This window comes from Lepus europaeus, chromosome X (assembly GCF_033115175.1).
Source record: "Lepus europaeus isolate LE1 chromosome X, mLepTim1.pri, whole genome shotgun sequence".
NCBI classification, from domain to species: domain Eukaryota; kingdom Metazoa; phylum Chordata; class Mammalia; order Lagomorpha; family Leporidae; genus Lepus; species Lepus europaeus.
In genome coordinates this window covers 42,771,743-42,799,249 of record NC_084850.1, presented here as the reverse complement: position 1 = coordinate 42,799,249, position 27,507 = coordinate 42,771,743, and the positions used below count along the sequence as shown (strand labels likewise).

At 48.5% G+C, this 27,507-nt stretch overlaps 1 protein-coding gene across 4 annotated transcripts in view; it reads right to left on the bottom strand.

Annotated features, from left to right (window-relative positions):
* Positions 1-1,928: 1,928 nt before the first annotated feature.
* DRP2 (dystrophin related protein 2) overlaps positions 1,929-27,507 on the bottom strand; it is a 44,055-nt gene continuing 18,476 nt past the window's right edge. Inside the window, exons 3-23 of one of the 4 annotated variants that reach the window (XM_062183790.1) lie at positions 26,933-27,096; positions 25,226-25,382; positions 23,940-24,060; positions 22,141-22,409; positions 21,660-21,806; positions 21,138-21,216; positions 19,369-19,429; positions 18,995-19,056; positions 17,305-17,379; positions 16,229-16,430; positions 15,920-16,005; positions 13,709-13,866; positions 13,245-13,411; positions 10,787-10,898; positions 9,569-9,705; positions 9,195-9,260; positions 8,884-8,949; positions 7,484-7,627; positions 5,561-5,798; positions 4,348-4,468; positions 1,929-4,045 (exon numbers count right to left, since the gene is read on the bottom strand). In XM_062183790.1, the coding sequence (XP_062039774.1) occupies positions 3,921-4,045; positions 4,348-4,468; positions 5,561-5,798; positions 7,484-7,627; positions 8,884-8,949; positions 9,195-9,260; positions 9,569-9,705; positions 10,787-10,898; positions 13,245-13,411; positions 13,709-13,866; positions 15,920-16,005; positions 16,229-16,430; positions 17,305-17,379; positions 18,995-19,056; positions 19,369-19,429; positions 21,138-21,216; positions 21,660-21,806; positions 22,141-22,409; positions 23,940-24,060; positions 25,226-25,382; positions 26,933-27,096 (2,757 nt within the window). In that variant the 3' untranslated portion in view covers positions 1,929-3,920. The remainder of the gene's footprint in view (positions 4,046-4,347; positions 4,469-5,560; positions 5,799-7,483; positions 7,628-8,883; positions 8,950-9,194; positions 9,261-9,568; positions 9,706-10,786; positions 10,899-13,244; positions 13,412-13,708; positions 13,867-15,919; positions 16,006-16,228; positions 16,431-17,304; positions 17,380-18,994; positions 19,057-19,368; positions 19,430-21,137; positions 21,217-21,659; positions 21,807-22,140; positions 22,410-23,939; positions 24,061-25,225; positions 25,383-26,932; positions 27,097-27,507) is intronic. The other 3 variants (XR_009865039.1, XM_062183791.1, XM_062183793.1) reach the window with 3 other exon arrangements.

Genomic DNA, 27,507 nt, shown 5'->3' with positions numbered 1-27,507 from the left:
TACAGATGTGGACTCTGTGGAATATCAGACTCAGCACAACCGGAGGAAGAAAGTAAACAAATACAAATTTATTCTTTTCAAAGCAGAAGTCAAGGACAAGGGGGAAAGCACCACAGTGAGTGGCAAGAAAGTTAATCAATTTGTTCCTAGCCTGCTCTTTTATCCCCAACTTTTCTAGATTTGCAGGCCACCCTGGCCACCTCCCCCAGACCCCTTCTTCAGTCCCCATCCTTGCGACCAGCAAACAGCACAGCACACTTCGCTCTGGCTTCAATACTGCCCTGGGGACAGCAAGGACATGCAGCAGGTACCCTCCCAAGTGCAACAGCTGTGGGAGGAGACCGGCACTGAGAACCAAGTCTTGGCCTTGAGCATTTTGCTTTCCCACAGCCATTGGTTTCAAAAGAGTGAGAAGTAGCTGAAGTATTACTTTGTTCCCAAGGCCTGATTTTTAGCAACAAGGCCCAGAGATAGGGCTGCCCAGCTGAGGGGCTAAGCTTCCGCAGCCCTAGGGCAAGGCCCCTAGTTTCTCTCCCAGGACTCTTGGTGGTGTTAAGGCAAAAACTTACTTTCTTGGTTATCTCTCACCTATGTCTGGGGAAATTTGATGAGGTTCCTGGCCTGAAATGGTCCCAGAGGCTACGACTCTGCCAGGGAGAGTGCAAAGTCCAAAAATGCTCCAGCTTGCAGCTGAAGATGGAGCCCAGAACCCAAACACACACCCCAGGCAGCTTGGGTGTTCCTTCGAATGAATCTGGAGGGAAAACATCTCCCAGGACTGGCTTCTGCCTGGCCCCGAGTTTCCTGTTAATGTGGCCTGCCAGCCCAGTTCCCGGGAGCACCAAAAACCCAAACACCTTTGTCTGTGGGGAAATACTTTCCAGCGCTGGGCCTTGCATGAAATGAGCATGCGGGAGCAGTGATGGCAGCCTTTCCATTCTGGGAGAGAGCATCCGCAGGGAGCCACGCCACAGCTGATGTGCCCCAGCCAGGTAGCCTTCCTTAACAATTCTCAATCAACAGAAACCCACTCTGCCCCAGCTGCAGCAAAGCCTTACAATGGCTTCTTGGCCTCTATCAGATTCTGTCAAGAATAAATCATCTATCAGTCCTAGCTGCTCCCTGAAACTATTCAAAAAAGACACTCACATTACTCATCACTGAGGCTGACCTCAAAAGTCAGAAAAGGTTTCCCCTAAGCAAATGCACCAGCAACTCCCTTCACCTCCCTTCCAGCTCAGGGCCACACACTACACAGCACCACCCACAATGCCTTTAGGAGACACGATGCACAACAGATGCCTAATAACATGCAGCACGTTTCGATAAATCCAATCCTAATTTGGGTGCACAATATCCAAGGATCCATTACCTCACTGTGGGCAAATTGCTATATGCTACAGTGACTGTCACTGCATCTCTGTGCCGTATTCTCGCCTCAGGCATTAAGGGAAACACCAGGATCACAAGATATTGGTGATGCTCTTAGTGAGGATTCAACGTTTGACCTGCTGCTTCAGTCCACCTCCAGCACAAGTCCTACATGACAAGAACTTCATCTTTTCTCCCACGCCCAGACCACTGCAAGTTGCCATAGGCCCTAAGCAGCCCAAGAGCTCCCAGGTGGGGTGGTGGTTATGGGAAGGATTTTGAGATAAAAATTTCTTCTATAATATCAGCCCTCCTAAGGTTTGGGCAGGCCCATGCCTCAAAGTCTCTGAGCCCTCTGTCCACTGCAAATTTCTATCTCATTCCTGCTCACAATACAGGCCCCTACAAAGACACCCCCAGTCTGATGCACAGGTTCTGTGTTTGATGCCTGTCTACCACGAGCTCAGCATGCCCCAATACCCAGTTTGCTATCCCCCCCCCCCCCCCAGACTTCATGCACACTAAGGCAGATGTTATAACATGAGGTGTGACCCTCTGAGCCTGTGGCTTAGTGAAAAAGAAGGCAGTCCTAGATTTCTGGACCCAAGCCACCACTTTCTCTCTCATGTAGCCAATCAATCTAGGTTCCCAGCAGTTGGCCCAGTGCTTAATTGTAACACAACAGTCCAACTGCCTCCCTCCCTCCTGGTCTTAGTAGCAACTGCTGCTTTCTTGAAGGACCTGAGCCAGACCTTAGGAATTGGAAGGGGCAAGAGGATGTACTCTGTGTCTTAGCTTGGCAAAGCCTCTTTGTTCTTTCTTTTCTGTGTGGGGTGAGTTGAAGTTAGATCTGCTCTATTTTGGCACCTGAATCATGGTTTAAGGAAGCCCAGGAAAACGCACCCAAGGCCCAGGTCTCAAGGGAACAAGGTTTGGAATGAGAGTAGAGAACAGAGTGCTTCTTCCTGTTAGAGTCACCTGTGGCCACAGGTGTCTGTTGCTTTGGTCTTAAGGACAGCCCACCCCAAACATCAATGGACAGAGACATCTTAGAGAGCAGCCAGAATACATCTATCTTGCCAACCAGAGACTGGGGCTAACAAAGAGCAAGACAGAACATTAATACTTCAAGAGGTATTAGAATTTAATGTGTGAGTGAGGCCAGGAGAGCACTGATGGACAGTAGATATGTAGATATGTATGTATATAAACTTAGGCAAATGAAGTTGACTGCTGGGCTCTGGAGGGGGCAAGCTCCTCATGATAGAGGCTGCCTAAGTGGACTCTGACTCTGTTCAAAGTTCCCAAGCCCACTCCACCACCCCCCATTGTCAACTCTGCACGGGTTCTGGAGCTGAAGATGAAGGGGTCATGGTATATGTTACCTAGGAAGAGTTAGTTCAGTTTGAAGATGGAGTTAACCTTCCAGAGTTAGAAAGATCAAGTTTATGTGCAGGAAGACCTTGCTGTTGTCTGGGTAGAAAGTGGCCAGCTTCCTGGTTTGTGGCCAGCAGCTTCCTGCAAGGGGCTGCCACTTGGGCTGGCCAGGTGTACCTGTCTGATGATTAGCTGGGGCAATCAGCCACCTCACCTGATTGAGCCTGAGAGTCAGGAGGGTCACAGACTGGAAGGGTGTTGGGCTCTCCTGTCCTTTGAGGCTAGAGGGTGGCTTCCCCTTCCTGATATCAGGAAAGCAAGACCCCTCCCTCCCTTGCCAAGCAAGCTGCTGTTCTTCTCCCAGTCTGTGAGGGCAGACTCAGAGGAACAAAGGGTGGTTTTATCTGGGTGTCCAGAGCAACTCAGCAGATCTTTCATGATGCTGAGGACTTCAAGAAAGAGAAGGATCAGGGGAAAAGTATCTAAACCCATAAGTATTTCTTTAATGTTTCCAGACGTAATATGAAAGTGGGAACTATAATCAATAGTTGTCCCCTTGAGTAACACCTACCAAGGACTGAGGCAGAAAGAAGTGAAGATATTTGAGGAGGAAACAATATCTAGGTAGCATTAGGAGGGCTAGATCTATGCCCTGGAGTGGAAGTGATAGAACACATTGCCTAGACTTCTTCAGGGGCACTTTGGGAAGGATGTGTCTCAGGAATACCCTTTTGCCTCCTTGAGTTAGGCCAGAGAGTAGGACTAACCCCCACGGATTCATAATGTTGGAAGCTTGGGGTCATTAGACTTCTCCCTGTGCATAATTCTATGGACATTGCCTTAACTATACAAGGCAGCTTCTCTGCTTCCCATGGGAGTGGCCAAGTGCCATCTGCCTGGGCTGCAACAGAGGAGTACTTAAAGGACATGTCTCAAACTTGAGGATCAAGGGGCACATTTCTAGAGTGAGAGGAATCATGCCTCCCCGCTTCCCTGGGTCTCCCACACACACTTAACATACCACCAGATCTCTGCTGCTGTGCGGAGCCCAAATAACTCTGATTGAGGAATATGGGGCCAGTGGGAGCTGGAAAGGTTGGGTAAAGTCTGAGGGAAGGCATTGACTGGAACCAGAAGAGGACTGTGGATTACAGGATGAGGATCTGGCTCCATCAAGAGGCCAGCAGGGTGTTGGCAGTCATATCAGAGCTTCGCACACTGGGGAAGGCGTGGCGGAGTTTCTCCATGATGTCTTCCAAGCACAGGCTGACATCCTGGCTCTTTGACCCCACATCATCTGAGTTGGAGAAGAGAGATTTGGGAAGAGAACTAGTGACTCCTTTATGAGGTAAAGGGGCCATGGGAGGATGCAGCCAGCTGAAGGGCAGACCCATAGCACTGTGTCTTCCTAGCACAGTGCCTGGTATGTAGGAGGCACTCAATACACATTGGTAGAATAAATATATGGATGAATTCATCAATAAGTCAATTGTGCCTACCCACAAGCCCAAAACATGAGGACAAACCAGTCCCAGTCCTAGTCTTTGGGCAGGAAATCTTGGGCGAGAGAAGCCTGGAAGGAAGGGGCAGGGAACTCACCTGCAGCCTCAGTGTCTGGAGTTGTCTGTCCCTTGTCCTGGGGGTGACTGCCTTCTGACTGTTGCGGAGAGGAAGCTAGAGACGAACCTGCAGAGCCATTGCCATCTGATTCGGTAGGTGGCTAGCAAGAGGTAAAGCATGATTTAAGTGGCTTTGCCTTCCTGACCTCACTTTGACAGACTCCTGAGCTTAGATAGAACCTTAGAGACCTCATGCTCATCCTTTTGCCCTTGGCTTTAAAAGAAGCTTTTGGTAGTCTCCCAAAGAGTGGCTCTCTCTTTTAGAAATCTTCTTAGAGTATCAGTTACCAATTACCTTCTGTTTGGCAAAGGCTCACAGTTCTTATAAGGATGGCAACATGCCTAAAAGGCTCTTGTCATTTGGGCTACAATTAAGCTCTTTACAACCCAGTGTTCTCTGGAAACAGAGTTTCGCCCCTAATCCTCAGTTCATGATATGTTAGAATTCTCCAAGGATGAATTATGAGGCCATCTCAGGGAGGATCTGGGGAAGAAGCACGGGATTGCTGTTGCCTGTTACATATCATAACCACAATAGGTCACCTTCACAAACTGTGTACTACAATGCCTGGAATTGTGCTAAATTCTGTGAGCGCGTCATTTCATTTTATATTCACCACAGTTCGGTGAAGTGGGACTATTATTATTCTTGCTTTACAGATGAAGAAAACGAGGTTTAGTGGAGTTAGGTAGCTTTCCTAACACCACTCAGCCTCTAACTGGCAGAGCCATGTTCAAGGCCAGGGCTACCTGATTCCAGAGTTACATTACATCACACAGGCTACCTCTCAGAAACAAAAAATAACAAGAGATCCCTTCATCATAAAGGAACAATCTTTCTCTTGCCAAACACGTTTGTTTCTAGGCAACACTAGAGTGAGAAAATCAATGCCTTGGGTAGGTTTTGAAGTTTGTTCTTTTAATACAGGGTCCCAACAAGTTGTGAAGAAGTGATCCTACAGAAGCCCTCCATCTGCCACCAGCACCACGGTGGCTGGACAGCGACACAGTGGGCCATGGACGAGAACTGGCTAAGGATGGATCCCACCAGCACCATTTTTCCCGTCCCTCCCCAATGGCCACAGCAACTGTCTTGCGGAAGTCACATGTCAGTCCCTGCCAAGGAACTCCTCCCTCCCTAGTGCTGCCCCGCTCCCCAGCTCCGAGCCACATCTTGGGGTCCGCAGCCGCACCTGTAGGAGCAGCTCCCTCAAGCGCTGCAGCTGTGACTCCAGCTGCTTGTTGTGGTCTTCCAGGATCTGCATGCGTGTCTCCAAGCGGCTCTTGTGCTGCCGAAGGATCCTGGCCTCAGCCAGAAGCTCCTCGTTGCGGTGGTCCTGTGCGGCGTCAGCGGAGGCCTCCGTCAGCATGGGGGCCTCAGCCGCCTCCTCGTGCTGCCACTTCAGGCGCCTCAGTTCTCCCTGGAGAATCCTGCCAAGGACAGGGAAGCCAAGACCTGTCCCAGATGTGGCCTCATAGCCGGGAGGGAGCACTCCTGGGCCCTCCGCTCCCAAGCCAGCCCAGCCCTAGCTGTACTCTTCCTCTCCAGGACCTGTGTCATTTACTCTGCCATCCCAAGACCTCAGAGCAGGGAGAGCTGACATTTCACATAAGAAATGTCTCAGGGCTTGCATCTGCTGCCTCAGGGATTAATCTTGACCTTCAAATCACACAGAAACATCATCCGCAAATAAAGGCGGATAAATAAATATAAAGATAAATATATTTATTATAATAAATAATAAAGTGGCCACTGACTCACCTGCTCCACTTCCAGATTTTCAGATTCGGGGGGGGGGGGGAGATGTAACATAAACAAGAGATCACTTATCTTGTGTCTTCTCCCCATGACCCTCCTTCTTGGCCCACTTTGAGCATCCTTGCTGGGGCATCACGGGAACAGAATTCCAAAGACATGGCCTACTTGGAGGCGTATCACTGTTTTATTGTTTGGCCACAGAACAGAATTCTTGTCTGCCCAGCACTTGGCCAGAGCCTGTCCACTGCTGCTCTAATACAGCACTTCTCAACTATTTGTGGTAAGAAAGCATAGGGGGTGGGGCTCACTGACCTGTGGACCAATATGTGACCCTAATGTTCATGACTAGTCCCCAGCTCACACCACTTGCATCTATCCACACAAATTCAACAACACTTACATTGGTCTCTACCCTATTCAGCGTGACAATTTGAGTAATTACATGCTTGGATCTCATGGCAATAGCAAATTGCTAGAAACTTGTCTAAAGTTGATTAAACTTATCTATCCCTGTGCTTATTTTGTCCTCGACTGGAGACAGGCTGGCCCTGGTGTGCATTCCACACTCTGAGTGGCATTGTGCTAAAGACTTGCTACTCCAGGTGTGGTGTATAAACTGGAAGCCTAGGCATTCCCCAAGAGCTGGTTGGAGATGCAGAAGTTCAAGCATCCCCAGACCTGCGAATCACAATGTGTATTTAACCAAGCTCCCCAAATGACCCATATGCACACTAACAATGAAGCAGTGCTGCTGTGAAGGGTGCTATGGCGTGCTATGGTGTCTACTTTCTGTCCCCAAAGTGGCTTGGGCCTGCCTCAGGCCCCTGCTGCCACCTCTCCTTCATGGAGACAAATGCCACCCCTGTAATCTTCTTCACCTTGTCTCGTGCACTCCCCAGACACTCTGGGGAGTGTCCTCACTGTCTGGAACACTCTCCCGAGGTGATAAGTATCTCTTTCACTTCCAACACTGAAAGTTCTTGGAGGGCATGGATATGCCGTGCTGTTTTCTGTGTTCTTTGTGCTTGCATCTAATTGGTACTCGGGAAATTTTAAGTTAAATTAAAAGGATTCAAATAATCATTACAATAACTAGCATGTATTGAACCCTTACTATAAGCCAGTGTTAGCCACAGGGCTAACACATTATATAAGTGACGTCACTTGATCTCCACGAGTGACCCTAGGAGGTGAGCACGATGACCACATCCTCATTTTACAGATTGAGGAAATGGAGGTTCACAGGATATAGGCAAGTCATTAAAGGTCACGCAGTTAAAATGTGGAAGTGCCAGGACTTACACTCAAGCCACCTGTCTCTAGAGCCCACACAGACTTTCACCACCATCACACCCACCGGTTCTCATCTTCTAAGTGGGCCAGGATCTTCTCTAGCTCCCCCTTGCTTTCTGTGGCCATGCTGCACGGAGCCTGTGGTCCAAAGGCTGGCTCCCGGTCTGTGATGGGGCTGGAGTGCCGCAGCAGGTACTGGTCTTCGTCTCTGCATGTATGGGGGGAGGAAACGAAGTGGTCAGGTGTTGAACAGAGAAACGGCTTAGGGCATGAGTTAGCTCCCAGCCCAGGACCTGGGAGATGCACACTGAAACATTTACTTCCGAGTCACAGACAGAGGGAAGGGCCACACAGTCAGGCTTGAGAGGGGTGACAGTGTTCAAAGAGGGCAGGGACTGTGGTTGGGGATTCTAGGAGAGAATGTTTTCAGGATTCTGGAGCTCCTGGAGAAACAAGGAGCAAATCACGTCCCTTTTCTGAGCTGTTCCCTCCCCCACCTCCCACGACACACACACACACACACACACACCGACATACACACTGTCCCTTCTTGCTTCCTTGCCCTCCAGGGTGATCTGATTCCCAGCCAGGGTCAGGTCGATCCCTGTAGCTAGTGGCTCCCAGGCCCTCTGAGGGCTCCAGGGACCTCCTCAGAGACACAGGGCCCCTTCTCTGGGCTGCAGCTCAGGAAGACTTTTTGGTCACACTTCGGTCAAGTCCCTGATGTGTCCCAGGTTAGTGTAGCACTAGATAGGATTGTGGCGTGCAGAGAACAAGATATTCGTTCCTTTCTGCAATATTAGATGAGGGAATTTTCTTCTTCCCTCAAAGCTAGGTACAGCAGGCTAGGATCTTGCAAGAGGACGGAACCTGAGCAGATGGTAGGGAGACAGCACATCGTCCATTCCCCAGCACAGTTGATAGAGGGAAGATGGCTTCTCTTATCAAACACTGCGTGCAGGAAGCAGCTTTCCATCCTTAGGGAGTCAACGACTTTTTTTTTTTTTGACAGGCAGAGTGGACAGTGAGAGAGAGAGAGACAGAGAGAAAGGTCTTCCTTTTGCCATTGGTTCACCCCGCAATGGCCGCTCTGGCGGCGCACTGCGGCCAGCGCACCACGCTGATCCAAAGCCAGGAGCCAGGTGCTTCTCCTGGTCTCCCATGCGGGTGCAGGGCCCAAGGACTTGGGCCTTCCTCCACTGCTCTCCTGGGCCACAGCAGAGAGCTGGACTGGAAAAGGAAAAACCGGGACAGAATCCGGCGCCCCAACCGGGACTAGAACCTGGTGTGCTGGCGCTGCAGGCGGAGGATTAGCCTAGTGAGCTACGGTGGCACCGGCCATGGAGTCAACAACCTTAACCACCACACTCACTGCCCATGGCCTTGAGGCTACACCTTCCCCAGGAGTGGCAGAGGAACCCAAGCAGAGTTCTTTCTGGAGAAGGAGCAGCTGGGGAAACTCACATGCTGTCATCTGGGGACAGGCTATCATTAAAGAAGGAGCAATTCTGACTTTCCATCTCGGCCAGCCTGGGAAGAAAGAGCAGAAACAAGAGGGGAAACAGGATGTGGGGCCTGCGCGCTAATCTCACAATAGCAGGCTCAGTGGCTTTGGGCGCTGCCCCGACCACCCGAAGTGTGGGACCTGGCTGTCAGCTGCTCACCCCACTACATACACCCCCTAGCTCTGACTCCATCCACCTTGCCTGGCTGAAAACCTCTTCCCCTTGCACTTCCTACACCCCCCCCCCCCCCCCCAGCAAACCCGCTGGTACCTGCTGGCAAAATGCTCGATGCGAGAGTGCGTGTCAGCATGCGGCAACATGGGGGAAGAAGCCGGCCTAGAAGAAAGCAGCCGAGGCTCAGAGGACTAAAGATGGGGCAGCTGGGCGGCCTGTTTCCTCACCCCGCTCCCCGCATTATGGAGATGGACGAGAGCTGAGGAAAATCGAAGACAGGACTGGATTCGAATCTACTTCGCAAGCCAGAGTCCCGGTCAGGCCCAGGCTGAGCTGCCCCGCCGTGAGTGGGATTTCCCTGGGAATGCTCCCCTAGCCCATGGGGGTGGGGCGGGGACTGAGCCTTGCACAGCACGCACCCCAGGCTCCTGGAGGCTGCCCGCAGGCCCTGCTCAGCCACTGGTACTCACGTCTCACTGTAGTCAGCCTCCAGCACTGATTGCACAGGCAGATAACCTCGCTGAGGGTGTTTGCTGAAATAATGCTTTGAGCGGAATTTGTTCTTTAAGGTTGTCGCAAAGTCCCTCATGTTCTCACTGGATGTGGTCTGGGGGGAGACAGGGCAGAGGGACTCATCCTAATGGCTTCCAGACATGCTGGTAAGCTGTGGTCATCTACTTTCATTCATGCCTACTACACCCTGCATCTAGAAAAAGGGCTACAAGGCTACACGGCAAACTGGGAACACGGGTTGCCGCTGGGAAGTTGGACTGGAAGGGTAAGGGGTCACAGCGAGGAGAGGGGGTGGCTTCCATTGCATACTTTAAACACCTCTATCTTATGTCATTTGAACCTTTTACAACGTGCATACGTTCGTTAATTTTAAAAATATCTTTTCTACAAGCCTAGGGGTGGGGAGGATGAGCCAGAGGCAGAGGATTATCAGCCCACTCTCTCCAGCCAGTTTTCTGGGTTTGATTTTGCTGTAAAATGATAATAAATGAAGAGGAAAAGAGGGTGTCCCTGCTCCCACTGGGCCACAGGCATTTCTGGGATAACAGCATTTAGAGAAGAGATGACTGCTTGGAAAGATGGGCTGTGGGGAAACGGGCTGACAGATGGGGAGGGAGAGTGAGGGAGAGAATGGCAGGGAGCTGGGGACATGCTTGGGGCTCTGGGAGAATCTGTGGGGACATAAAGGGATCACGACAGCGAGGGAGCACAGTCAGCAGGGGATGCTAAGTGTGCAGCTGTAGGTCTTGAACCCAGCACAGGAGCGATTCTGTGGCTGGAGTTCAAGGATGCTCACTTGGGTGGCTGGGAAGGGCACAGTTTCCAGGGAAAACCAAGTGGAATTTGGGGAACCCGGTGAAGCACGTTATTTTTTTTTTCCCTCAAGGACTGAATCCCTCCTTTGAGCACAAACTTCACTACGGACTAGAGAGGGTAGAAACTCTGGCAAAGTAGCAGGCAATGACTGGGTAACCCATGGGCGTTACAGAAAGCGAGCCAGGAAGATCCCAAGGGAGCCCTCGAAGGTGAGTCACCCAGACGTGCCTTGCTGTCTCTTTTTCCCAAAACTTTTCCCTGCAGTAAAACAGCGAGTGCCTTACAAATGGCTGAGAGGACTTGGGCCCGCCACTGGAGCTGCGTCCCCTCCGCCCCTGGCCTGCCCGGAGGCCCCGTACCGGTGTGTAGTACTCCATGATGGGGTAGTGGAGTTTATGGCCTTTGCTGGCCCTGCCAGTCAAGAAGCAGGTCTGGCAGATGTCCACGTTAAATTGTTTCAGACTCCGGTACCTTGGGGAGAGGACAGGCAGTAGGAAACAGAATCCAATGGGCCACAGTGACCACCCCCCCCACACCAGTTCCATTAACATCCAAATGTAGGCCAACCTTAGGAGGGGTTGACACCTGGAGCCATAACATGTTCAGCCTCTTATATACAGCACTTGCTGAGTCCTCCCACATACAAATAGCCTTACTCTAGAGGCCATAAGTCTCCTGGCTGTCACAAGCTCAGAATCTCAAGAAGTCTCACTACTTTAAAAAAAAAAAAGTGTGGTGTGGGGTAGCAGGGGTAAACATCTCATTGTATCTAGTAACTTTCTAAAAATGGATATCCCCACAAGGCCTAGTCTCCGAGGGACCAACACATAAGTTAAAGTTACATTTGTTCTACGAAAGCAACTTATTCTACTAGCTTTGGGTAAGTTGGCTAAAAGTCACTTTCAAAGGTTATTTATGGTAAGTCTATTATTGCAGAACACAGAATAGCTTTTCAAATCCATTTCCAAAGCCCAGCTGAACTGTCCAGATGCAGAAGAATGAGATGCCTCGACTTACAGGAGTCACATGATCCAATATCTAGTCGTGGATCTACCTTGACCTTGGGCAAGTTACACTCCACCTCTGTGCCTTGTTTGCTCATCTTATAGAAAGCAGGGTGAGGTGGGAGAATAGAGCAGGGCAGAAGAGATAGAGGGAAACTGAATAATGGGTACCAAAACAGAGTTAGAGAGAATTAACAAGTTCTAGTGTTCCACAGCACACTGGAGCAACTACAGTTCACAATAATGGATTGTGTACTGTATGAAGAACTGGAAGACAGAAGCTGATAGGCTCCAAACATAAAGAAAAAGGAAATGCTAGCTACCTGATTGGATCAGTCTAGCCTGTAGACATGTATTGATATAATGCTCTGTGCCCCACAAAAATGTGCAAGTTTCATAAATTAATTAAAAAAATTTTTTTTTAAAAAAAGCAGGGTTGGGGGGCCAGCATTGTGGTGTAGCGGGTAAAGCTGCCACCTGCAGAGCCGGCATCCCATATGGGCACCAGTTCAAGACCCAGCTGCTCCACTTCCCATCCAGCTCTCTGCTATGGCCTGGGAAAGCAATAAAAGATGTCCCAAGTGCTTGGGCTCCTGCACCCACGTGGGAGACCCAGAGGAAGCTCCTGGCTCCTGGCTTCAGATCTTCAGATTGGCACAGCTCCAGTCATTGCGGCCAATTGGGAGTGAACCAGCGGATGGAAGACCTCTCTCTCTCTCTCTCTCTCTCTCTCTCTCTCTCTCTCTCTCTCCCTCTCTCCGCCTCTCCTTCTCTCTGTGTGTAACTCTTTCAAGTAAAATAAATAAATCTTTAAAAACATAAAAGCAGGGTGGTTGTAAGGAGAGTAGTGTGTTAGTGCTTTAAAAAGTTAAAATGTGGAGTGTTTTGTGATGAAAGCCAAATTCAGGATAGTGGTTACCTTGCGGAGGACGAAGGGAAACTAAAGCTACATTAAATGTATTGGAAGAATGCTTTCTGCCTTAAGCTAGGTTGTGAGTATACAATGTGTTGTGTTGGAGACAGCTTAATAGCAGCCCACAAGAATAAGCTGCTAAAATTTCAGGGTTTTTTTAAGTTGTTAAATACAGCCAGTATTAAAAAAATTAACTTATATAAACTCACAAGTAAATAATATTAAAAACTAAAGTAATACACAATCAAAACTTGCCATTTCCTAATTACTATTGGCTATGCTTTTGAGGGTGTTTACATCCATTGCACTGGTAGGGTATCCCTTACCCAAAATGTTCACATTTGGGAATTTTTCAGATTTTGACATATTGGCATAGACTCTGCCAGCTGGGCATTCCTGTGGATTAGGGATTTTTGGATCCAGGCTGCTCAACCTGTATCTGCATGGTGGAAATCCTATAAACAGTATGTGACTGCACAATATCTTCCCAACTCTGCTCAGAGAACTCCTGTGGGTGACATCAGCCACTGTGGGAGCATTTCCATCATGGAAATCAGCAAATGCAACCAATCAGGTTTTCTTTTTTCTTTCTGGAGAGTCCATTGTGAACCATTTGCTGACTCACCACTTTGTTACACAGGTATTCTTAGAGTATTCACAGCATGTTTTTGTGAATCTGCAAACTTCATAGAGCAACTAATAAAATACAGCATTTCATCATTTCTAATGTTTTCCAAAGTTAAACATTCTGCAACAGAATTATAACAAGATAAAATAATGCCTGATAGATTAGCTATCATGATGTAATAATGATGCAATGCACTGTTTTGCAATAGCTGATTCCTATTTCACATGACTATTTCCGATTGTTGTCATCCCAGCAAGTATTGTTTTCCTTACCTGAACCCCTTGATGGGGCACTGCCTGCAGATAGAGCACTTGGTCTGATGCTTCACTTGCTCGGCAATGGTGACCCGATGCAGAACAGCCAGCCACACCATGGACTGCGGCTCCAAGTTGACCCACTCCAGGAACTGGGACGCTTCAATGACTGGCTTCCCAGTGCTCTACAGAAACAGGAAGACCAGTGAGAATGACTGAGGCCCAGTGTTTCTTGACCCTAGAATGACCGCCCTCAGAGAAGCAGAGGGACCAGCAGGACCTGTGGTGGCCTGTTCTCCAGAGGTGTCCAAGTTCTGCTCTGTTGTAGTGGCACTGGCACCCTCCCCAACAGGACTCTGATCCTAGAGCCCAGAGAACCCTTTAGCCTGTTGCCCCACCCCAACAGACACCCTTGTATCTGAGCACTCCAGATCAAAAGCATAGCCCATCGCCCCCCTCCCTCCCTGCAGTTCCATACTCACAAAACGGAAGCAACTACGGACGCTGGGCTCCACATTGCTGCCTCCAAAGGCCGCCACTTCACCCAGCTGGCGGGGCACCTGAATGGCCTCATGAAGCAGGACACCGAGGTGGCGCTGGTCACACTGGCTGCCTGAGTTGGCCACTTGGCTGAAGAGGTCTGCCAGCCGCACCATGAAGAATGGCCAACCCCCATGCAGGAATGGCCAGAATGGTGTGAGGAGAAAGAACAGAGAGGGGGAGACAGGGAAAGAGCACACAGACTGATGTGATGACATTTGAAACTGAAATACATGGACATTCATCCCTGAACTTCCAGAAGCCCAGTACTCACAAGAGCATTGTCTGAGTTCAGAGAGAAAAAGACAGAAACAGGGCATCAGGGAGAGAGGAAAGAGGAAAGAGGAAAGAGGAGAGGAGAGAGGAGGGAGAGAGAGAGAGGTGTAAAAGCAGTGCCAGACACAGAAGTGACACTGCTGGGAAGACAAATTCCTCAAGAAGCAAGATGAGGAGTGTGGGCTCAGGGCACCTGAGCATGCCCCCGAGTTGGGCTGCCACACCCTTCTGTGTTCGTGTGGCTCGTGTAGTCTGATACTGCAGTAGTCTCTCAATCACCCACACAAATGGAAAGAAACACTGGCATGGATAAGCCAAAAAGAGGAGCCAGTTCAAAGCATGTAATCATCTAAAACTTATCTCCAAGTGGTTGGGAAATAGACTATGGTACTTACATTTCAATAGAGGGTGTATTGGCCCTTTTAGGATCTCCTCTATCCCTATCCAACCTTAGTACACCTCTTCCAGAGGTCACTGGCCAGGTCAGCCTTCACCTAAGACCTAGACAACACACAGATGTAGAAGACAGACAGCTTGGGTTTGGGTCATGGACCCATTATTGACTACCCAGAGAACCTTGAGCAAGTCATGATGCTCTGTGCTGCAGGCTCCTTACTTGCAACTGAGGCTCAGCAGTCATGGTCCACTCCATCTCAGAGGAACGTTGGGTGAGATACACAGTATCATAGCAGTCAACATGGGAAAGGTCCTGCCCCTGGAAAGTTTTCCCAGCCCACTGGGATTTCTCTTCAGATGCAGCACACATTGTTTGCCATTCGGGTTCTTTTCACTAGTATTTCCTTTTCTTCCTTCCTTCCTTCCTTCCTTCCTTCCTTCCTTCCTTCCTTCCTTCCTTCCTTTCTTTCTTTCTTTCGACAGGCAGAGTTAGACAGTGAGAGAGAGAGAGACGGAGAGAAAGGTCTTCCTTCTGTTGGTTCACCCCCCAAATGGCTGCCACGGCTGATGCTGCACCGATCCGAAGCCAGGAGCCAGGCGCTTCCTCCTGGTCTCCCATGTGGGTACAGGGCCCAAGCACTTGGGCCATCCTCCTCTGCCTTCCTGGGCCACAGCAGAGAGCTGGACTGGAAGAGGAGCAACCAGGACAGAACCGGCACCCCAACCGGGACTAGAACCGGGAGTACCAGCGCCACAGGCAGAGGATTAGCCTAGTGAGCCGCGGCACTGGCCCTCATTAGTATTTCTTACAAAGCACTTTCTCTCTACTTCTGTCTCCTGCTCTGGTCCATCAACCACCTGAAGTAGGGACCGTGTCTAGTTTAAACTACTGGTGTTCACCCCACGTAGCAGAGTAGTCAGCACACATTAGGATGCAACCACACACACTGCTACCCCCAACAAAAAAAATTTAACATGTGGAAAATAAGATGCAGATAGAGGGGAAAGCGAAGGTCCTATCAACCAGCGAGGTTCAAAACCAGAGTTCAAAACCCCTTCGTAGATGAAGAGGATTGTTGCACCCCAGGTGTAGTGGACAAGAGAAGTCTCCAGGAGAATGAGACATGGCTTGAGCTTCAGACTAGGGAAAGACTAAGTCTGATAGGGCACAAGGGAATTGAACTAGAAAGTCTGGACCCTGGATACCCTAAGATGCCAGTGCAGATCCCAGCTAAGTACCAAGAGAAGAAACCAAACCCTCGGAGAGACACTGGGAAAATTATCAGGCCTTTGGCCCCTCCTTGGCCTTTAGCTACCATGTGTCCTTTGCAATATCCTGGACAACGAAGCATCTCAAGGTAGCCCGAGTAGCCCTCTGCTGTATCAGAAGACCTACCTTCTGCTCATCTTACATCCCTCCTCCTCCTTGCAACACCTCTCCCTCCACCCAACACCACTCCAGACTTCGGAGTTGTACTCACACTGAAGTTTTTCCTTCACTTCCGTGCCACACAGGCATGCGATGCCAGTCTTAAAGGACAATGCCCGCATCTTTCCACTCCGACCACTAGGTTTAAGAGAAGAGTCTGAGAGTATGAGCATATACAAAGGGTTAACATCTTGGCAGTCATCTTCCTCACCAAGTTGACCCCAACAAGGCTCTGTGCCTACTGTGCCTTAAGCTTAGTTGGGTTCAAGTCCACCATGGGAACAGCCCCTTCCCACTCTGCCCACTTGAGATGTCCCCATTGAATTTCACCCTGGAGGCTGTCAGAGCTAAAGGCCTTTACCTATCAAAAACATTGAGGAGCCAGTTGAGGCTCATGTCCACACAGAGTGGCACATTGACCAGAATGCCTCTTTCCTCTTCCAACCGTTCATATAAGGCAGTCAGGCAGTGAATGACCTCCACCACGTCCATGACATGCTCGCTGGCCTGCAGGTCATGCTCATTGAAGATCTCCAGGGCTGTGGTTAAAGTTACCAGGTCCACTACAAAGGAAAGGAAAAAGGGGAAAATATAGCCCAAAGCAGAAGCCCAGGGATTAGATAAGGAGATAAGGCCACCAGCATTAATCTCCAGACTAATCGTTTGCAACTATGATACAAGCTTATTCATCCCAAGCAGGGAAAAGGCAGCAAAGGATCCCCTAAATTAATCCGACATGTTTTCTATGCCCATATATTCTTTGACATCTGTTTTAAGGAGATGGGGATGGAGGGGGATATGAGTAAACTCACCTCCTATGTTGTATTAATTCCCAAGAGATCAGATCCCATTTAAGTTTCTCTGTCTTTATACAAGTTTCAGCTACAAATAGACTAGTCCATGAACCTTCTTCTGAGAACTGAGATGCCAGCTGTGAAGGCACAGGTATGGCTGGGCAGATGTGGCATTTTAATTACCCCCAGTGCTCGATCAGCCTGGGCCAGGAAGCGTGAATGCACAGTGTCCCTGAGAAAGGCCAGAGGGCACGTGATATCTGCAGCCACACTGTCTCCCAACCACTGGCATTGGCCTCAATTGTTCTGGGGCTGCATCCAATAACCTCAAGATAGCAACCCATGGGCTGGAGTACTTTTTGCCACAAAGCAGTTGCTTAATTAACCATGTTGGGCAGGGGAAAAGGGACAAGGAGGAGGAGAGCTGTGAAGTTCCCTTGGAACCAAGTATGGAGCTTGGAGAGAGTGGAAGGGCCCTGGAAAGAGCAAATGTGGTGCACAGCTGGCATAGCCCAACCTTTGGAGAGTCCTCACCAAGCCAATGGATAACCCTGGCCAAGTGGGATGAAAGTGGGAAAGAGCAGACAAATGAGGAACAGGAGGAGGGGGTGAAGGCCATAGGCAAGTGCCACGGGAGACATACAGCGCAGGGCCTTCTGGACTCTGCGGAGCTTCATGGCAGTGCGATAAGCTGAGAACTTAATGTTGTTCAGATCAGCTGCAAAGAATGGAAAGAGACCCACTCAGATCAGGGAAATGCAAGTTAAAACCACAATGAGATATTATTTTACACCCACCAGGTTGGCAAAAAATAGAAGTCTGACAATAGCAAGTGTCAGCAAGGATGCGGATGAATGAGAATTGCTGGTGGAAGTGGGAACTGATAAAATCACCTTGGAAAACAACTTAATATTGCCTAGAAAAAGGGGATAATCATGGAGTCTACCACCCAGCCAGCTTACATATCCCAGAACAGTGATTTACAAGCATTCTTTGACCAGAATTCATGGTAAGAAATTCATTTTATGATTCAGTATACATACACATATGTATGCATGTGTAAACAACTGAATCAAACATTTCCGGAAGCAATTCTTTAGTCCATTTGACAAAGGAAAAGTAGGAAATTAATATCAAATATAACTCTTACTAAGGATCTGCTGCGTGCTAATATTTCCTAGTCTGTTACCATTTTTCAAACTGCTTGTCGCATGCACTGACACAATGTTAGGACTTGCAGACTGAAAAACATGCCCTGGAGAAACCCTCGTATGGATGTACTAGAAGACATGTACAAACACTCTTCCATTTTAATAAACTAACAAACACTGTTATTAGCTCCAAACTAGAAACTCAATAGTAAAATGGTTAAAGAAACTGTATGATACACAATGGATCACTCTACAGCAATGGAACTGTATGAATTATAGTCACATGCATGAACATGGGTAAAATTTGCAACATAATGGTGAGTGTTTCTTAATAGGCAAAGATAAGGTACACAACAGTCACTCTCATCACAGCCTGCACAGTGTGTTTCAAAGCAGATCAGATTCCACATCTACAAGCATAATTCCTGAATGGGATGATAGGATGGTCTAGGGGGAAAGGTAGAGCCTCCTGCTGAGGAGGGTATAGAGGGAAAGGTAGGAAGGCTGTGGGAGAAAGGACGAGGCACTCACTGACAAATTGGTTGGGATTCCTCTCTATTCTTTTTTTACTTTGTAACCACCTTATTGAGGTATTATTGGAATATCGAAAAGAAATTCTGTACATATGAGGTATTTAATGTATAAAACTTGATGAGTCTGGAGATAAATATACATACATTGAAACCATCACCACCATCTATGCCGTAAATGCAGCCATTACCTCCAAAAGTTTCCTCCTGGCCTCTTTGTTACTGGTTTTATAGGAACACTAAACATAAGGTCTACTATCTTAGCAAATTTTTAAGGATACAACCCAGTATTGCTACTCATCTGCATAATGCAACCTGTGTCCTTTGACTAATATCTTCCTGTGCCCTCCTCCCTCCAGCCCCTGACAACCACCATTCTCTCCTCAGCTTCCATAAGTTTGACTATTTAAGATTCCCCATAAGTGATATCATGTAGTGTCTCTCCTTCTATGTCTGGATTATTTCACTTTGCATCATGGCCTCCAGGTTCATTTGTGTTGCTGCAAATGGCAGAATCTCCTTTTTCAAGGTTGAATAGTATCCCATTGTATACAAACACCATGTTTTCTTTATGCATTCATCTATCAATGGACATTCTAGGACAAAGGCAGCTGTATAGGCATCCACCCATACAGGAACCCCACATTCTTACCTAGGGTTTGGTATAACTCTGTCATCTTGGGATGGTCCCAGCATGTGGTCTGAGCCTGGTGGCTACAAACAAAACCATCAATAGCACCAGGGTTCACTCCCCTACCCACCCCCACACACACGTGTGTGTGCACCGCTCATTGACAGGTTGGATACAAGAAGAAACAGGATCCAATGGTTAACCCTGAAGATTCCAAAGCACAAAGGTTCATCTTTACCCAGGTACAATCTTGTGCCCTTAAGATGAAGAAGAAAAATTGGACTCGATGGAGGAATCCCAACAGACAAGGAGTGACAGAGACAGGCAGTCAAAAGACAGGCGAGGGAGAGGGTGGGCAGGTGACTGACCCGCTTCTGATTCAGATGGCAACTCACTTGATATAGTAGGGAACTTTATTGGGTGAAATTGCTCTTTCCCAGGGAACCTGGACAGAGGCTGTTAAAGAAGAAAGAGAAAGAGAGTTGGCTTTTAATGCTCTTCAGGCCCTGCTGCATCTTCCCAAACAGGGGTTCAATCCCAAAAGGGGATGCCTGACTCTTAACAGATCCTGAGGGTGGACCCCAAAATACTTTTAATGAACACACTTCTCTACCTGACATTAGGGCCAGGGATGGGGAAGACATTGTCATGGATGCCCTAAGATATCAGATATGTGGCAAGGGCATGAAGAAGATTACCTGACCTTGGCCACCCTGCCAATTTTCTCCCCGAGCAGACTGCCATTCGACTGCAGGCAGCTGCATTGCTCCTGTGGATATGAAGTGGACACTACTTTCTTCTTGGGACTCTAAGCCCTCCCACCTTCTGTGGTCAAGTTCCTCAGTCCTGTGGGCCAGCAGGGAATGGCACTACCCATTTCCCTCTCTCATGAGGAACTTGGGAAATTCATGCCTATCTCTTCCCAGTGTCTATTTTCCACATCTTCCAAGAGAGGCTCAGGTTACCTGGCCAACTTTCTCACTGCAAGGTCTAGCTGCATGTCAGTGATTGTGACAACAAGAGTCTTCTGCAGGTCTGTCTGCATGTTAGTGATTATTATAGCAGTAAGTCTAACTGTGGTTAACATTTGTTAAGCTCCTACCATGTGCCAGATACCATTCTCAAAGCTTTGTGTACCTATCTAGTTTTCTACCTGTGTATTCTCACCATCTCCACTGTTACCTCTGGTCTGGACCACCATAATCCCTTCCCTGGATTACTGCAATGTGCCTCCTAACAGGTCTCCCTGCTCCAGCTCTTGGCCCCAACAGTCATGGTCAACACTGTTGAAACATAAGTCAGATTGTGTCACTCTTTGACTCAACCCAGCCAAAGATCCTCTATTCCATCCAGAATAAAATCCGAAATTCTTCCCTTTGCCTGCCAGATCCTCTATGTTTGGGTCTTCCCTTGCTTCTACCCTCTTTGCTCTCTTTCACACAGGTCTGTTAGCTGTTCCTCCAGCATGCCCTTGCCTAAAGAGTCCAGACGTTGCTATTCCCTCTGCCTGGTATGCACTTCCTTCAACTTTCCACATAGTTCATTCTTTCACTTCCTTTAGGTTCAGTTGCCACCCTCTTGGTGAGGCTTTGCTCGCCCCACTATTCAAAAATTGCAATGTCCCTCTGCGTAGGTACTACACTTCTTATCCACTCGTTCCCTGCTTTAATTCTTCCCACAGCACTCATCACCATTTGGCCTTATACTTTTTTTTTTTTACTTATTTGCTTATGGTCTGGCTTCCCTGCCGAATGTAACATTTCCAAGTTTAAGGATTTCTGTCTTGCTCACTAATGCAACCCCAACACCTACCTGGTCCATAGTAGGCCCTCAATAAAATATTGTTGACCAAATAAAGTCATTTAATCCCTATAACCTGATGAGCTAGGTAACATTTTTCCTGTTTTACAGATGAGAAAACTGAGGTTCAGAAAGGCTAAGCTATTTTGTCAAGCTTGCACAGCTATCAAAGTGAGGCACTGTGACTCAGACCCAGGTCTCTGATTCAAGAACCTATTCTTTTAACCACTACACTTCTTCATCCTCACTGCTTCTTGGATTTCAAGGCATACTGGGCTCCCACCAGGACTCCAGGGGGAGACAGCACACTGTCTTGGAAGGTTGCCGAGGTTCTGCTAGGACAAGTCCAGTTTGGCTCACATACAGGAGAGAAAGTGCTGTGACCCCGGCCCAAAGTCCCGGTGGGCATCCTGGAGCTGCTTAAGCCTCTCACCAACTGACACCTGTGGAAAGAATATAGGAAACCAGTGGATTAATCACAGGTATTAAGTGTGGGATTCCCAGACACCTCCAAGAATCTCTATGAGCTCTCTTTAGACTAGCTTTTGTCCAGTTGCAGCCCCTGTCATCATCACCTAACTCCTAGGCCTCCCCCTGCACTTCCAAGGGTCAGAGAAGACCATCCCTAATTCCAGGCCACAAACACTCTTTCCCTACCTCTGTTTATCCTGAGTGCCCAAATCTAGACAAATCCTTCTCATTTCTTCATTTGAATCCTTTCTTATAGCTTAAAGGATCCTGTTCCCTGGTCCCATGTGCTCTGTTCTCTTTCCCCTTTTAAGTCTCATTTCAACACCCCTCCATTTCCTCTGGGCCTGACAAGCTCCCCACAGGCGTGGTAAGATGGAGGTGCCTTCTCACAGCTCGCTGCAGACTGCTCTTCTACCTGTAGCTGTTTCCATCGGCTGTTGATCTGTTCCAGGGCCCGGGAGTTCTCCATTGACAGGTGCACATCTGAAATGGCGAGCTGGTGGGCCAGATCATTCACTAGCTTCACTCCGTCTTTCATGGGGGAGAATTCTTCTTTGAAGAGCTAGAAAGCCAAGACCCAAGTGCCACAGCAGACAGAGAGTGGGGAAGAGCAACTATTAGTTACCCCGCTTCACCCAGAGGCTTATTTCAACAACACAATCTAGGTGCTTGCCTGTTAGGGCAACTAGATTAAGGTGTGGGTGGCCTCTATGCTTATCCTCTCAGGAAACCCCAGGGAAAGAGAAGATGGTAGAAGAACAGAGGAGACTCCAACCAAACCAGCCCCAAATCAGCACATAAACTGACAGCAGCTCCCTGTAGTTCAGGCCAACGATGGAGTCTCAGCAGAGGGAGCATTGGACTGGACTACAGCCTGGGAAGAGGGGCTTGTGTACCTTAATAGCTTGGATGTGCTCTGGGAGTGAGTCTATGAAGAGATCGCCAATGGGCTCCCAAGTGGCTCGGACTCCCTCAGCTTGGGTCAGAGTGGTGCTTAGTTCCTCCATTGCCCCTTGGATCTCCAACAGCTGCTCCAGAGTGCGTTCAATGTGGCGGTGTTGGTCCACACAGCGGGCTGTCAGCTTCTCCCATAGCTCACTGGCCACTGTCGCCTGCTTCCACACAAAGCGGCTAAGATTCTGGATCCGCTGTCTGGGGGAGGTATCTTCAAGTGCAGGCAGAAATCCACGTCAAGCCAACCAGGCAGGGACAGTCCAAGGACAGACAGAGACAAAGATAACCCTTTGTAAAAAATGTGCATGTGTGTGTGTGCGTGTGTGTGTGTTTATTCATATACAAATACATATTGTTTTCATGGTTGAGCTTTTGCACATGTAGGGGTTTTTTTTTAGTTAAACTTTTTGAGATCATGTAGATCACATGCAATCACAAGAAAGCATACAGAGATCATATGATGTGCCCCTCATCCATTTTCCCTAGATGCAAAACGATAGTACAATATCACAACCAGGATTATTCTGTCAGTGACAAAATCCACCAATTTTGTTCAGCATTCCTTAGTTTTACTTGTGTGTATTCATTGTGTGTGTGTGTGTACACATGCATGTATTTAGTCCTGTGCTATTTTATCACATGCTGGCTCATGTATCTGGAACTAGTCAAAAGAAAGGATTTCCTCATTAAAAAAAATACAGGCAAGGTAAGTAGTGAGTAAAATACATTAAGAGCTATCATGAGATGAATCACCCAGAGTCCTATTCCCATGACCCTGGAACGTGATTTTGCATTAGTGTCTGCTGCTCACTTCCATCCAAAGAAGGGAGGCATTTTATGAAGACCCAACCCAAGAGATGTAGGTTTCATGTGACCAGCTTTTCCATCAAGGTTTCCAATTTGTAAGTCCCCTCTTCTTTCCTCAAACCTCTCTCAAAAGAAGATTCCAAGCCTCCAAGCTCAGCATACTGGAATGATCCTGCTGTTTCTTGAGCCTGTCCTACCTAAGCCCCTTTGGGCAGCCAATGCAGTACTAGTCCTCCTACTGAGAGGTGGAAATAAACTGAAAGGGTAAGTGGAGTGGGTCGAGGGTTCAGTTAATGAAAGATACTTCCAGGCTCTTCACAGTTCATCTCAGAGGACTGACAATTCTTTCTGGAGAAGAGGCCTTGCTGGGCCACCACTCAGACCATTTGATTTGAATGGAGACCAGGAGTGACCCTCTCTGTCGAGGGAAGGGGCCAAAAAAACACAAGGGTCAATAGCAAAGAGCCACAGTCAGTTTGCCTCTTGAAGTTCACCATCTAACAGATTAGGTTAAAAAAAAAAAAAAGGTTGCCTGCTTGCTGGTTAATGAGAGCATCCCTGCATGTCCCTCCAGGTGGGGATACAGCGGTGTGTTTTTAAGAACATACTGTTACTTTTATTTGCTGAGTTAGTTCAGTTCATTTGAGTGTTCTTTTCTCTTTTTCATGCTTCATTAAAAGGCCACACGTAATTCTCCAGAGAGCCACCCACAGCTTTGGGCCACCCACCAGCCTAGAGCTGGTGACCCCTGCTCTAGGCCCTGTTCTCTGATTTTCCTTACAGTGTGAATCATGCCCCTTTCAAAGTTTGGACTCCTTGGGGAAAAACTATCCTCCCTAGACAACAGGTGAGAAAATGAGTTTGGGGAGGACAGGAAGACATTTGTTTAAGGGTACATAGCTCAAGAAGAAGGGGGGAATGGAAAGCCACCCACCTTTGCTCTCAGAATGAGGCTCCTCTAGCTCCTCAAAGGGGTGCTGCGACAGGAAGGCCTGGGCTGACTCCAGTACAGAGTAGATATAGGGGCCCCGAGATTTGACTTCTTCCATAAATGCCTGTGAGGTTTAGCGACAGAGAAGGCAAGTCTTTCAATCGCTTTGAATGCTAGCCTGCGTTTGACACCTTTCTTCTCAATGTGACTTGGTCCTTTGGCATTCTCGGGTATCTTGGGGCCACTGCAACAAAAGGAGGAGCAGCCCTCCTTACAGGCAGGATAACCCTGACACCGGAAGGTCTATTGGGTATGCAGTGGGTCTCCCTAGGCCACATGGCACACAGAAACATGCACATCTTGGTTCTCTGGGAGACTCAGAAAGTTCCCTGTTAAAGGGCTTAGAGAAGTCAAAAGCAGGATGGTAAGGATTTATATTAAAATGTTAATTACATTTTTGTTGAAATAGGCAGACTACAAAATCAAAGTGTCCAGCTTGATGAGTTGCCACAGAGTGATTCCAACTGTGTAGCCAGCACTGAGGTCAAGAACTCGGTGGGCGTCCCAGAAGGTCCCCTGGTGGCCCCTTCCAGTCACTCTCACACCCTTCCTTCCCAAAGGGGACCACGATCCTGACCTACAAAACCACAGATTGGCTTTGCCTCTTTTTAAACTTTATATAAATTGAACCATACAATGTCCACTCTTTTTGTATCTGGCTTTTCACTCAACATACTGTCTATAAGACTCACTCAGAGTTTTCCTGCTATATTATATTCCATCCTATATTCATTTTAAATAAATATATAATGTTATATTCTGACTATAAAGGCCATATATATATATAAAACAGAAATATCAGGAATTTCAAAAGACTATGATGAAGGGAATGAAAAAGGATTCCAATTTCAACATGCAGAGTTCACCACAGATAATATTTTGATATAGTTCCTTCCTGTGTTGTTAAATATACATGTCTCGCATGCACACACACCTATATATATATTTATTATATAATTGAAATCCATTCATACATAATTTTTTATCCTTTAATTTTTTTCACTGACTACTATATTACATTAATTTCTCTGTACCATTAAAAATCAGGGCAGGATTTTTGGGGAGGTCAGCACTTGATTGGAATGGTAGGAAGGAAAGACCAGGAAGAGCACATAGCCTCCTATGCCTTTTGGGGTGCAAGCAGAGCTACTGGCCTCCCAGAGTCTTGCAGAAGTGACTCCTTCCGGACTGAGAAGCTACTCACCACGACCTCCATGACCATAACCTACCGCGTGTGTCTCCTTCTCCTGTTGCACCAGGGCCACGTCCCCTTGTAGGGGCAGCTGAGCTGATAACTCCTCATCTTTTTGGCTGAGCCAGTCGATAATCTCTTGGAGAGGGAGCTGGAGTTTTCCACTGTGGTCCGCGAAGGCCTCCAGGCGAGCACTGCACACAATGGGTAAGACCAGTGGGGTTTAACTTCTTTTGAAGCCTCAAAACATTCCCCCCCCCCAGAAAACCATTCATGTGGAATCTTGATATATAAGACCAATTCAAGAGGAGCTGCTCTGGTTGAAGTGGGAGGGGGCCCCAGAGCCCTCTCTCTTCCCCACCCACAGAGGTCCCAAGGCAACTCCACAGGGAGCACAGTACTAAAACCAGTAAGTGGGACCATGGGTCTGGAGGCATCCCGAATTTGAACGGCTTAAAATGTCACTTTGTGGACCTCAGCTGCATCAGGCTGCAAAGGGCAGGAAACTGAGCAAGGGCAAGCGAGGTGACAGCTGGCGGGTTCCCCTCTTGCCCTAGTGGAATTCAAGTGATGTCACAGTGCTCACCTGAGCCCACCCTGTGAGCAGGAGGGGATTCAGTGAGTCGCAAGGACAAGTTGGGTGGCTGAGTGTGGGCATGCCCACGCGCAAGGATGCATACCAATATGAGTGTCAGCAGCCCAAGGGACCCAACAGATGACAGACACCCTGGCTAGATGTTCGAGATATGGAAGCAAAAACACTTGTACCATGTAATTATTTGTCTGCCTCTCCCCACTCCCACATGAACCATGAGCCGAGGTCCATGAGGTAGGAAGACAGAAGCTGCTCAGAGCTGCCTACAGCCACCGAGGCCACTTCCTGCAACTGAAAATCATAACTGTCTTATCCATCACTTCACACCACCTGGGCCAAGCTATTTACCTAAGTTATTACCTCAACTAATTCTCCCAACAACCTTACAGGGTAGGCATTACTGTTGCCTACAGAGAGGTTCAGAAGTTTGTCCAGGGCCACACAGCTAAGCCACTGGTAGAGCTATGATTTGAACGGAGGTGTATTTGACTCCAGAGCCTACAATAGAAGCCAGGGGGTTGGGCTTGCGTGATAGAGTCTGGAAAGGAAACAAGGCAGGTGTACATCCAGGGGCAGGGGAAGGAGAACGGATGCAGAACTAGCTTTCAGGCTCTTCGTGAGCTGCCCTTAGCCTGAGGAGGAACAGGCAGGCTGCTAACCCACGCATGGGAACGGAGGGCATTAGAGGATGGGAAAGTCAGCTGGTGAGACCTACCAAGATGGAGGACAGCTCTGAGCGGAAGAGGAGGACTGACCAAGCCTTTCCTTCATCTGCACATGAGCACTTTTAATTTTAGGAAGCATTTTCTCACATTGGAACCCTCACGACAAAGCCATGAGGTAGTGAGGACAGGTAGTATATACCCCCATTCTTAAAAACTGACGCCAGTGGAAGCTAAAATTCGGAGAACTCAAACAACTCACCAAGATGACACAACTACTTAAAACTGAAGCTGAACTCTAAGCCTCCTGATTTTAATGCAGGGTTCTTCCCCGAGTGCCAGAGAAGGCACGGGAGAAGTGGACGGTGACACTGAGGACGGGGGACACACAGGCTGAGAGAGCAATGCCAAGCTGCTGTCGCAAACGGAGCCCAACAGTGTCGCAGGCAATTCCTTAAGGCACCTGCTTCTGCGGGCCAGGCCTTACCGGAGGTTGTGAGACTTCTTCTTGATTTCATTCCAACACAGATTCATGGCTGCCGGTTCCAGGGGGCCAGCGGCACCAACAGACCCGTTCAACAGCTTTGGACTTAAGCAGGGAACCCCGGCACCATCTTGAGGAGGTGCAGGGCTGGTGACGGCAGCTCTAACCTGGACAGAAACACAGATACCCTGTGATCCCTGGAGTGCGCCACTCCCCTGGTTTGCAGCAAGCCAGGGGAGGGACCAGTGTGAACAAGGCGAGAGAAGGGCTGCTCTCAGTGCTCCGAAATCCTATCCTCTGTTGTGTACGTTCAGGGAGTGAGATACAGCCCTGGTCACGGCAAGGTGTGCGCTTGGTCCCGGCTGATTGCATAAGACTGCTGACAGCTATGGTAATTACTCTGCCTGGTGTAAATTGCCGGGGCCACTGCCCAGGAGGGATCCTGGCGGTGACTTGATGTCCCTTTGGATTTCCCAAAGGCTAGCGACCACGGCATTCCAGGCGAGCTGCAAGCTCGTACTTCCCACAGTTCATCCAGCCTTCTAGAAGGAGAGTTGAGAGGCTGCGCCACAGAGATT